The 12,829-nt window shown below is 38.5% G+C and overlaps 1 protein-coding gene across 1 annotated transcript in view; it reads right to left on the reverse strand.

The window, feature by feature from the left end:
- Positions 1-8,539, reverse strand: part of il10rb (interleukin 10 receptor, beta) — a 29,339-nt gene extending 20,800 nt beyond the window's left edge. Inside the window, exon 1 of the mRNA XM_028592049.1 lies at positions 8,361-8,539. Coding sequence (XP_028447850.1) covers positions 8,361-8,415 — 55 coding nt within the window. The 5' untranslated portion in view covers positions 8,416-8,539. The remainder of the gene's footprint in view (positions 1-8,360) is intronic.
- Positions 8,540-12,829: the final 4,290 nt, after the last annotated feature.

The raw sequence follows: 12,829 nt of genomic DNA on the forward strand, positions 1-12,829 counted from the left end.
TTTTATAATAAACGGGAACACCACCCAACGATAATCAATGCCTGGAATCAAGATCTTTTGCTACGTGTTGAGAACACCATGCCATCCATACCGAGGCTTAGGATAGCCTCAACAATCCCATTGAACATCTCTGAAAGGATCTGAAAATGGCTGTGCACCGACGCTCCCCATCCAACCTGATGGAGCTCGAGATGTTCTGTAAAGAGGAATGGGCAAAACTGGCCAAAGAGAGGTGTGCCAAGCTTGTGGCTTCATATTCCAAGACTTGAGGCTGTAATTGCTGCCAAAGGTGCCACAACAAAGTATTGATTAAAGGCTGTGAATACTTATGTACCGGTAGATATTATATTTTCATGCTTTATTTCTAATAAATTTGCAAACATTTAAAAAAAAAAGTTTTTTGTGTTGTCATTATGTGGTATTGTGTGTAGAATTTTGACGAAAAAAAGTAATTTAATCCATTTTGGAATAAGGCTGTAACATAATGAAATGTGGAAAAAGTGAAGCGCTGTGAATACTTTCCGTATGCACTGTATAGTTTAATTTTTTAAAAGGCACAATCATTTCTTAAAACAGCTGGTCACTGTAGTTTTAAGCAAACATTATTAAAACAGTAGGAAATTGTGCATTAGTTGGGATTTGGTGTTGGATTAATCCAGGTTTGGTGCTCCAGTAAGTATTTGGGGCAGCAGGACTGTGTATATGTTCATGATAGTGAAGGAACATGTCACCAAGTACAACAGTGTGGCTCATGGATGTGTTTTTTTTTTTTTTTTTTTTATAGTTTTTGGACAACAATGGAGCTCTATGACACAAAAGGATAGGACTTGTTAGTAGGATCATTTCATTGCTGGTTTGGGTCTTGACAAGTTTGTATGTTAGAAGTGGTTAAATGGGATGAGGCATGAAGAGATCTTGTACCATGTGATTTCTCATCGAGGTAAAAGGTATCTCGCGATATCAGTACACAAGTGCAGAGTAGGGCTGCCACCTCTTAGTCGACTAATCGGTCGCTTTGGTCTTAGTCGACTAAGATTTCTTTAGCCGATTAGTCATTTTTTATGCTTATTCATTCTTGATTATTTATTTCCAAGAAACTTCTGAGCACATTTATGGTAAACACAAGATTTAAAGTGGTGCTTTTGCAGGATTAATTGTGGAGAAACTCAGTTTTACAGATGGTTAATTAACTACATTTATATTGTGCTTTTCTAGTCTTAACCACCTCTGAAAGCGCACAGCTCTCTCAATTAAATCAACTAATTGATTAGTCGACAAAATCCTATAAGTGTTAGTCGACTAAGAATTTCTTTAGTCGAGGACAGCCCTAGTGCAGAGTAGCAGCCAGCATGATGGATTAGTCTGACTTGACCTCGAAACTAGCATAGAAGATCCCTCCACCCCGTTCTCCAAAGTTGACTCCGAGTTAACTTTTGCAGAGCGAAAGCGGAAGAAAAAAGCTGCCTGTAAAACCCACCGTTGGAAGGTTAGAGAGTACCGCCACTCTCTCTCTCTCTCTCCCTTTCTTGGCCCGAGACACACACACTGCTGTCTGCTGCCTGCAGTTCACTGTGGCACTGTCTCATGCTGACCACTCTCTCTCTGTCCTTTTTATAATGAGTCACTTAACTTTTAATGACATTAAAAAAAGAGAAATGTTCTCCCTTTGTCCTATAATGGTCATAAATCAATACTAGAGTAGCCTACTTCCTTGTTTACTGCAATGAATAAAATGCAGAGGAGAAAAGAGCATCGGTCTTCACAAAAATCATCCGTTGAGTGTTTGATGGTACTTTATTTGTGCTTTAGAATGTAATCACTGTGAAGCAATGAAATAAGCTTTATTTCTCTCGGTCTACTGTACAATGACAAATTAAAGTACAAAACAACTGGTCTCAATGCATTTCTTCATTTATAACTTTTCCGTAAAACAGTGTTAAAACCTCGTCTCTGTCTCAATCTCGTGAACTCAATCTTGTGTCTCGTCTCATGAGCTGGGTGTCTCGTCACACCCAATGAGCATCTTCAGGAGCATCATAACATGCAAACACAGCATGTTGTGTCAGTGTGAAACTTGGACAGGAAGCCTGACATCTCACTGTTGCAACAAACCAGACAACAGTGGAAGTGAGACTGTAACAATTAACCTTAGAGCATAAGAAAATATGATATGATGGTCACTGTAACTCTCATCTCTCACTCATACAGAGGTTACCTGGTGATAAGGCCTGCGTCCCAGTCGGGACTGTTAACTTTACCATTGAGCATGGCTCTCCGGGGGAAGCCAGGTCGCCCCGGTGAGGGAGCTTACTATGGAGCTATCTAATGCTGTGGTTGCATTGTTTCCGTTGGCGCTGTTAGCTATCTCCGTTTCTGCCACAATCTCTCTCTCTTTGTGACCGCTGAGCAGCTGTATTAGCACAAATATTGATTTAAAAAAACAATTTAATTGATTTCAAAATGGTCCGCAGAACTGCTATATAGGGGGGACTTTAAGATAAGTGTTACCATTGTGACAGTTTAACGTTCATTGTGTACTTAGGAGACTGGAGTGAATTTAACACATAGTATGCAGTTTCAAAGCAATACAAAATACAACTGGTGCATGTTTTTTGTTAACAAAAGGAAGGTGCATATTCATGATTTTGTCATGATTTCATTTTTAGAGAACTATTTAAAACAATAATAAAAAAAAAGTACTCATGTGCTCAGGTACTCATACTCAAAACTACTCCGATACTAGGGGTGGGAATCACCAGAGCCCTTACGATACAATATCATCTCGATACTTATGCCACGATACGATATTATTGCGATACATATTGCAATATTCTGCGATATATTCCAATTAATTACCTTTTTTCCAACTTAAAATTTTTCCCAATTTCAAATTATGTCCCCTCCCCAAAAGAAATGTCAAAATCTGTTTTATCTAAAAGAAATACATTTCTCTGTTTGTTCATCTCACTTCAATTGTATTGCTGCAAAATGGGATTGTCAAGCAGACAGACTGACCAACACACATAATAAAAGATCGAATCTTGGCATCTGTGTATCGATAAAGTATTGCCATGGAAAATATTGCGATACTATATTGTATCGATTTTCCCCCCACCCCTATCCGATACCACTTTATGCATCACTGCTTGTGATGCTTGTTAGCACCGGCTAATGGCTTGCTTAAACACGGTTAAAAATCTTAAAGTAATTCACTTAGAAGGGTTCAAACGACCGGAGTCCCAGTCCAGGACGTGCAACCATCTGTAGCTAAAGACACAGCGCAGCTTACCGGTATCCTGCAGATTCACTTTTCCAGACACAAAGACCACTGCTGGAGTTGGACATGATGAGAAACAACACAACTGTTAAATCCTCCTGCTTCCCTGAAGTCACCGTGTGGCAACATGTTGCCTTCCCCGTGAGTTATGTTAAACAAACCACAACGTTAAAGCGTGTGGGCACCAACAGGACTTCATGGTGCATTCAGGTACGCCTCATAAAGTCATGATGCACTCAGGTGCAAATAATGCATGTTTTCAAAGTAACTGTTAGAACTGTAATGGTATTTTTAAGTACTTATATCAGTGCTCAGTGTCGGCAAGTACCAAATTGTAATTACTTGTACTTGGTATGAAATCGGTGCATCCCTAAAAAACAGGCACACATTTTGCCAACTGGGATGTTAAACCTTTGATGCTCAGAATCTAGTGAGTGCACTCAATACCAAAAGAAACAGTTGAACACACAAAGAATACATGAACACGCACCAAATATAAATAATGTCAATATGAAAACCAAACCGAGAACAAAATAGAGAGGACGTGTGCTAATGCCGTCTGAAACTTGAGCAAAGAAGAACCATGATCAAGATAAATCCCCGCCACACAACACTGTGACCTCAAGAAAGAGGAACAAATCCAAAACAGAGAATCGCTATGAATAATTCTGGCTCTTCAAGACACCTGTGTGCATATTTCGCCATCTCTGCGCAATATTTGTTAAAGATAAAATCTGCGTCAAACCATTCTGAATGAAGTATTGTGGTGCTGCAGCGCCGTCCCGGCCTACACATCGTATCCTACAGACTAAAGACAAAATCTTTGTTTGGTACAGATCGTTTACGAAAATCACACAAAAATTTTAATGTAATATTTTTCAGTGAGAATAATGATACAAAAATGATCATTTCCTCCAATATCGTGGATCATATCGCAATGTAGGTTCAAAAAAAGGAAAAAACTGGTTACAAAAGTAGATAAAAGATGTTTCGGCCTCCCGCATGACTGAGCCAGCATGATCCTACATGACAAAAACAGGAAATGCCTGAGGGAAGAAAAGAGGAGTTTCGGGGAGGAGGGTGGCTTCTCTGTGGACTACTGAGGATTTTGGCAGAAGAGGTTACACAACATTTTCCTCACTGACTCACTTACTCATTCTTTTGCAATTATTTGTTTCTGTCCATCTCATACCAATTTCTCAGCCACATTGCAATTTAAATCACACATATTTCAGTCCATGCTAAATCAAAGCGGAATGGTTTCGTCCACAGACATGACTCAGACACTGCCCCACAAGAACTCCGACACAAGGTGTAAACACTAGACTAGGGCTGCCCCCTGAAAGTCAAGGCAAATCATCCATCAGTGACTCCACAGCCAAAGTCACATACTTCAAGCTGAGCTGTTGTTGTGGTTTCTTCACATATTTATATTCTAGCAGGGATAGCGTGCCGACGGTTTGTGACAGGTGTTCTATAGATAAGACTGGTGAGGACACGGCAAAAAAGTCACACATACACACAAAGCATGGTGAACAGGCCGGGTCAGGACAGGCCGGGTAGGTTGCCGACAACGTCCACCAGCTGACACCAGCTCCACACGACAAATACCAAGCTACCAGCTAGCCAGCTACCGGTCTGGAACTGACGTGAGGCAGTGATCTAGATCATTTATTGAGACCAGGACCCATCACTCTGTTGGTGTTATAGAACTACAAAAAGACACAGCCAGCATAAAAAAACTACAGAGTAATGTGTCTTCTCTCAGATTGTGTTTTAATAGTTCAGACACCGGCACGCAGCCAGCATATGACAGCCAAGAGTGTTTTTCTTATTTGGCAAACTCACAGCATTGAGTAAATGTACCAGATACAGTTGTATTTATAGTGATGTCATTTTCCGAACACACCAGACTGTTCTAGCTGTTCTATTATTTGCCTTTACCCACAGTTATTATATCAACATAACTGATGATTATTTATCAAAAATCTCATTGAGTGCATATTTTGTGAAAGCACCAATAGCCAACCCTACAATATCGCCACAATGTTAATATTGAGGTATTTGGTCAAAAATATTAGGATATTTCATTTTTTCCATATCAACGAGCTCTTACATGTATACACAGACATGATACACAAACAGCCACTACAAAACACTACAGTGGCCAAATTCTCTCAAATTAACTGAGATGAATACATGATTCATGTTGTACACCTAATGGAGTCTGATACCACGTTTTGCAATTGGTAGTGTTGGCATTAGAGAGAGTCCTGGTTAGTAATGAAGATGAAAGGTTACTAAATCATTACAGTACAACTTCACAACATTAGAATATTCTTAAAAACTCAGTCCAGAGAAGGTCTGCCTCACCCCCGCAGACACAGATTCTATAGCAGCATTCCACAGGCTGTCATTGAACCTTTGGTTATTCAGGTGTGGCACACCATATATGAGTGATACTAAATGAATGACTCACACAGTTAAACATAAACCCAGCCTGTCAAACTGAAACACTCACACTAATACTCTGAATATGACAATATTCTGAATTTGATACAAGTCCCCTATTAACTGCTACGCCAGACGGCATGTCTTTAAATTCTATGTACTCCTGGCAGTAGAATAAGCCACTTATAACCATTAATGCAAAATATACATACTAGGATACAAATTTGTGGTCATACCCTCGAGCACTAACTTAGGATGAGTAGTTTATTTACTTCACAACAGCATGAGCAGCAGGCCTACACCGGGCGCCGTCAAACCAACCTTGCTCGCTCACTCACAGCTCTTCACAGCGTAGCTGCTTGTTCTGGCTCTCTAGCTGCTTCCACGTCATGTCAGTCAGTCTACCTGTATTAACCCTTCGTTCTCTTAATACATCCATGTATTAACCACCCCTCCCCATCCAGGCCAACACAGTGACAGAAAGATGAAAATGAAAGAAAAAAGATTGGGGGAAAAAAATACACCAAAATGGCTCGCTTTAGCCAACTATTGTTCCAAACAAGGAACAAGGACAGGAAGAGCGTGGCCTGAGATTAAAAGAGCATATTTTAAGAAGGAGAAGAAAGCCTTGGGTGAGTTGGGACTATCACAGGATACAGAATAGGGGAAATGGAGGAAGCTTCAAAACATGCCTTTTTATTTGTTCTCTCTACAATACAATAAACAGAATGTTTTATTTCAGCAAAAGGTGCGTTCAGGCTGTGCAGGTTTATACTTTCATTGTGAACAGGGGCGGAAGGGGTTGCCGCAGGGGTAGTCTCGTATTGCCAGACCTTCCTCCACAGCGCTGCGGAGGATGGTCTAGCTAGTCCACACAGCATTCTGGGATGGGCAAAAAACATGCTCTGGTTCATTGGCATTTCTTTTAACCAATAACAATCGTCTTGGGGCAGCGCTGAAAAATAGCCTCTGGATGTTAACTGGAGTTAACCATAGTCCTCACAAATCCACCGGAGGTTAGAACGCCAACACAAAGAAAGAGCGGTGTGAGAACACCATACAGTAAACAGAAATTATCGCCGCCTTTATTGCTGCCACAAAAAATGTTTTAAAACACTATCAGGGTGAAAAAAGAAAAACTGCCTGGGAGTTTTTTTCTGCTGTAAAGTTGGACATTTTAAACATGGTGTGAATAGGGATTGTGTCCCTTTTGGAGATGGCCTCAAGTTGCTGTGGTCATAACATCTACATCTTATAACTTATTCCCTGTTATATATTGTTCTTAAGGTATATTACTTCTTTTCTTGTTTGTCAAGCAATTCTATTATGTTTACATTATTGTCTTTTCATAGTCATAGTTAATATTTAATAATAAGCTATTGCACTGTTCAATCCCTGCACTGTTCACTTTTGCACCCACTCTACCATATAGCACCTTATCCTGGTCATTGCATCACATGGTCAGTCCATACCAGACCTTTGTAATCACTTCACAAATTGTTAACTCTTTAAATTTCCGTGACTGATTTTGTATGTGAGAGGTGTGTTTGTTGTGTTATGGTTGTCTAAGCTACTGGATGCCTAAAATTTCCCTCAGGATGAATAGCGTATCTATCTATCTATGAACATATTTTGCCACTTCCACGTTGGCTCAGGTCCATATACTGAGGAATTTGGTCAAAAATATTGTGATTTCTGATTTTCTCCATATCATCCAGCTCTATATTCCTGTGCAGTTTAGGAATCAATGTCATGTCACAATGCATTCTGGGTATTTCAGGAGCTAATTTAGGTACCCTTTAACAACGGATATTAGATTGTAAAAATCTTCAGAAAAAGACAAACTGACGGATAGATAGATTGATAGAAACATGCGAGGGAACAGTTGCTGTTGTTACAAAGTCAAAGTACAAAGCAACTTAGCTATCCATTAAGGCTAACGTTAGTTCACAATCACGCTAATAAGATTGTTATGATGGTTGTCAGTTCAGAGTAGGCGACTTTTAAAGACCAATAAAAACCACAGATGACCTTTTTTCTACATTCTTTGAAATTTCAACGGCAGATTCATCTTGTAACGTTACATGACACCTATCTAAGTTAAAATCTAAATGGTCAGGAAACACAAACTGAAAATGCCATTGCACTTCAGTACTTTCTGTTTCTGTGAGCATATAACGTGATCAGACTATAAAGAACATCAACCTGGCACCTCCAGCGTTATGTTTTGTGCACGTCAGCCTTGTTGTTGCAGCTTAGTTAATGTATTAGGGTCTAGCTTAAATGTTAGCAAACCTTACCCACTAATTGTGAGCTTGCAGTTGCAGTTACACACCGTGTAGCTAACAGTAATAAATGTGCCCATTGCTTGATTACGACAGACACAGGTAACAGGCTAATACTCGCCATTTTACCTAAGACGATGTGAAATTTAAATATACAGTACATTGGTAGAGAAGCTAGCTAACAGTTAACCTTAGGCCTGTAGCTTAGCTAGTAACAGTCCGGTTTGTGCCCTATTTGAGGAATTCACACAGCGCATTGAATAATAGCGTTAGCTAGCTACCACGACCACACTCTGACTCGAACCGAACGTTTGGAGTACAAACAGGCGAACGGCAACAGAACTTACCAGCGTTGTTTTGGAGGTACCAAAGGACAAGGCAGACGTAAAAAGCAGCAGACATGGTTGATATTCTTCGAGGTAACGTTACTTTTTTCACATGGACTCGTCGTCTCCTTCCAGGCTTGGACACGGAACGACTCAGCTGCTCGGCGGCTGCTCTCCAGTCCCAGTCTCCACCGCTGGATCACGTGTCACTGCCACTGCCAACCAACCATGGTGCCAATTTCTCCACTGTTCGGAAACAGTGTTCCGGTTGTACTTTCAAAATAATAGCCAGCTCGAACCAAAGTGAAACGTGGGTTATTTGCAAGTAAAATAATCCGTTGGAGAACCTTTATCGCACATTCATACATGCCATCCACATTTTTCAATATCATACAAGCAGCAAAATGTGGTAAGACCCTTTTCCCTAATTTCTCCCTACCATTATTTTCAGTTACCTATGCATTTTAGAGTTTAGTTTTTTAAAGGTACGTACTGTGTCATTTATTTAAGCATTACCAATTCTTAATCCAAGAGAAGATAACCCAACATCAACACGGGTATCTCAGATAATGGTAAAACTGTCTCCTTATAAAGTGATAACAGTTTAACACCCATGGACTTCATCAGCACTTTGTCTAGTCATATGTCGGTGAAGTTTGATCAGATTTGGATGACAGTGGTGGAAACATAAGCAGACAACTCAACAACTGAACCGCCACAAGTTTCTTTTTTTTGCTTCCCATATTGTTTAGGTTAAATTCTCATTGGAGGGCGGGAATATGCGACAACATGCCAATACATAATAAAATTCATGATAAAAGGGAGGAAAACCTGGTCAGAGGAGCCTATAGGCTATTCATAATTCAGTAATATACACTATTGGTATAGTTGTTTTTTTAACATCCACCACCACCACTGACAGATCAGGTCTTTTTGTCTTTACGTACAGTATATTATCGAGAGCAAAACATATTTTTTTACTTTGAAAGAACAATCATATTATTTCCGGTCTTATTTCTGTAACCTGACGCAGTTTGAGGAATAGTGTTGGAGACCACCAGGCAACTCAAGTCCATAACATTTTACGGCTATCATATTTTCCACTTATATTAGGAATATGTTACAGAATTCCAGCTATTGTTTGAAAGAACATTTGTTTCACTTTCCTTTTTTTCTTTTTTACCATTTTTCTTTTACTTTTATTAGAACCTTTATTGTAAGCAGATATGTAGCCCACATTACTGGGTGTTTTAAGACATACTGTAGATATATTTCGTCTGTAGGCCTAACTGTTTTATTATTCAGATGGTGACTTGACATAGCCTACTGTGTGTGTGTGTGTGTGTGTGTGTGTGTGTGTGTGTGTGTGTGTGTGTGTGTGTGTGTGTGTGTGTGTGTGTGTGTGTGTGTAAAAAATATGGTATATCGTTTGTGTATACAGTACTGTAAGAGCCAAATAGGGACTAGTTCATCTGAAATAATAATTTTGTTTAAAAACAGTTAAAATGGTAAAAAAAATAAAATAAAAACTTTCATGAAAATTCATAAAAAATGTATTGGTTTAAAATGCATGATTTAGTAATGTTTAGGTCTGATAACATTTCAGTATTTTGAGCTTCCAGTCAGATAGCACTACGTCATAACGTAATTGACTGGATGTTTAGTTTGAAGTTAGAAAGGTTGGAAGCTACACAGGTTCCATGCCTATGTATCATTTTGTGTTTTATAAGTAAACATTTAAAAAGAAGACCGTTTGTTTTGCTCGTGTTTCAAATACTGGTTGTAGTTAGACTGACTTCAAAAGGTGGCACAGAAGAATTAGAAGCAAAGAGGTGCCACTTCAAGTACATTTTGGAAAACTTAAATTATTATCAGGCGTGGGCATTCCAATAAGTTATACAACAATCCTTTGCAAAGAAAAACTCCTGCACACTGCCTAACTTGCAAAAAATATAGAGTTTTAATAATAGGCAAAGTGAAGATGAAGATTAAATCTCTCTATTTTTGCAAGTTAGATAGTGTGCTTGAGTTGTTCTTTGCAACTCTTGACCATGCTAGTCCCCCTCCTATGCACCTGTCTCACTTTGTAGATGTGCCAAGTATTTTTCTGCAATGATACAACAATCCTTTCCCAAAGAAATGTATGTCATATAGGCTACAGCGGCGGAGAGGGGCATTTACAGACATGGCCACTATATACTAATCCCATACAGTGTGGGATAAAAACAATGCAACTATGCAAAAACCATTCACGATTCACTAATGAGCCCAGTTGTAATCATGTGTGATGATGTTCGACCCCATCGGAGCCATTTCATTGTAGTGAGAGCACTTTTGAAACTTGACCTCACTGAACTTTTGTGACCTCGAGGACAAACATACTGGGGTCAGCTGAAAAAAAAAACTAAACCGTGCGCACAGAATGAAAATGTACGGCAGTTAGACGAGTTTTTAGGGACCGTCTACAAACTAGGCTACAACACTGAAAAGAGATACAACAAAACTTACCTTAATTATAACTTGTCTCCTGCTGGTTGCACTATAGCACTTACCTTTAAAAAATAAGCATAATATAATTTGGGAGAATATTTTTTTGCTGACTCCCATTAAATTTTTTTAGCAAAAAATATTCCCCCAAATTATGCATATGCCTATTTTTAAAAAGTAAGTGCTGTAGTAAAACCTTTCTGTGAGGTAAGTTTAGAGACATCACTCTTTTTAATTATTAAAATATAATTTTGTTTGGCAAAAAACATTCCCCAAAATTATATTATGCTTATTTTTGAAAGGTAATTGCTGTAATACAACCTTCTATGTGCGGAGTAGTTTTGGAGAACTGGCTCTCTGTTATTATGATATATATTAATTCTTTTGGGAAAATATATATATATATATATATATATATATATATATATATATATATATATATATATATATATATATATGCTTTATTTATTTATTTTAAAGTAAGTGATGTAATACAACCAGCAGGAGACAAGTTATAATTGAGCTAAGTTTGGAGACACTACCTTATTTAATAATTTAATTAATAACTATTTTTGTTGTATCTCTTTTCGGTGTTGTTACCTAGTTTGTAGACGGTCCCTAAGTGCTGTCATAGGCTCATTTTGATGAAAATGAGTTTGTAACTTGTTAACCTTATTAGGAAAGATGCGTCGTTTGTGATTGATCCCGGAAGTTGGACTCTGTGAATATCTTTCTAACTTTGCTCACGTTAATGAAACCAAGAGAACGGATTTTTATTCTGTGCTCACGGTTTAGTTTTTTTTCTCAGCTGACCCCAGGGGGGCTCCGTACCAACACAGCCTCATGGAACTTTACAAACTAGAGACAGAGGGCATTCAGAGGAAGTATGGCTTTCCCAAGTGTAATGCAGTTAGAGCAGCCCAGATTATTATGGGATGGATTCAGATGTGTTAGCTAAACATTCATTGTGTAAACTCTACTCCAGCATTGTGTAACAAAAATAGGTTTTGAGATTAGTAATGCTGTTGTGTTAACGCCAAATTCCTAGCCTGCCTATGTTATGCCATTTGAAAATAGTAACATCAGTTTTTTGCCTCTCTTTAGGTGGCAGAGTGAAAATGATTCATCCTCAACATATGTTGTGTTCTGGTTTCAGAATGACGAATGCAGTTGGAGAACAGTTAGATGCAAAACAGGATGTCGGCACTACAGGATGATTTTCTTCCTTGGCATCATGTTTTTCCCATAATTTTGTAAAAAAAAAAAAAAAAAAAAAAATGTAGCTATTCCATTATCAAATGGCTTTTAAAAAATATGGTGCATATAGCTGTGGTAAATCTGGAACTAACTTGTCTGAATGGTCCCCAGCTGCTGAGGAAATGTGGGACCTCTCTGTCTCCACCACTCTCAGCTGGAGCTCCTCCTGCAGGCCTGCACGGTGCACGCCACCGGATGGCTGGATGAAGTCTTATTTCGATCTCTTTTTTTTAAAACCTATTTTTGACACTGATGGACTATAATACAGCTACTGTATATCTCAAATGCATTGGTGCTGTATTGATTCTCACCAAGAACACAGTAGTGATGTTGTATTTGAGTTGGATATATACCTCTTACAGTAATTGGCCCACTTATTCCATAAACACATCTTCCATATGGATCTTCTGTAGCCTTTTTGGACATAAGGAGATTAAAGAACAGGTTTAATAACACAAACAGTCACTGCATTTACTTAGCTGCAACTGTAATGCTTAACCAATTACTTACAGGAAAAAGTCACAAGATTATTGTAAGTTATATATTATCTTTCATGCTATCGCCAACATTAGTTGTAATTAATTGTTTGGTAGTTTCAGGTTAAGGACTACATTGTGATGGCAAAATGAATACAAGCCTGTTTTATTCTTATTTTCTTCCAAAAGGTACAGTTTTCATGTGTTTCTTGTGGTTAAAAAAAGCAATTTTTAATTTATTTTTTACTGTTTTCAGCGGTGATCCAGAAT

Source organism: Perca flavescens, chromosome 11 (assembly GCF_004354835.1).
Source record: "Perca flavescens isolate YP-PL-M2 chromosome 11, PFLA_1.0, whole genome shotgun sequence".
Taxonomy (NCBI): Eukaryota; Metazoa; Chordata; class Actinopteri; order Perciformes; family Percidae; genus Perca; species Perca flavescens.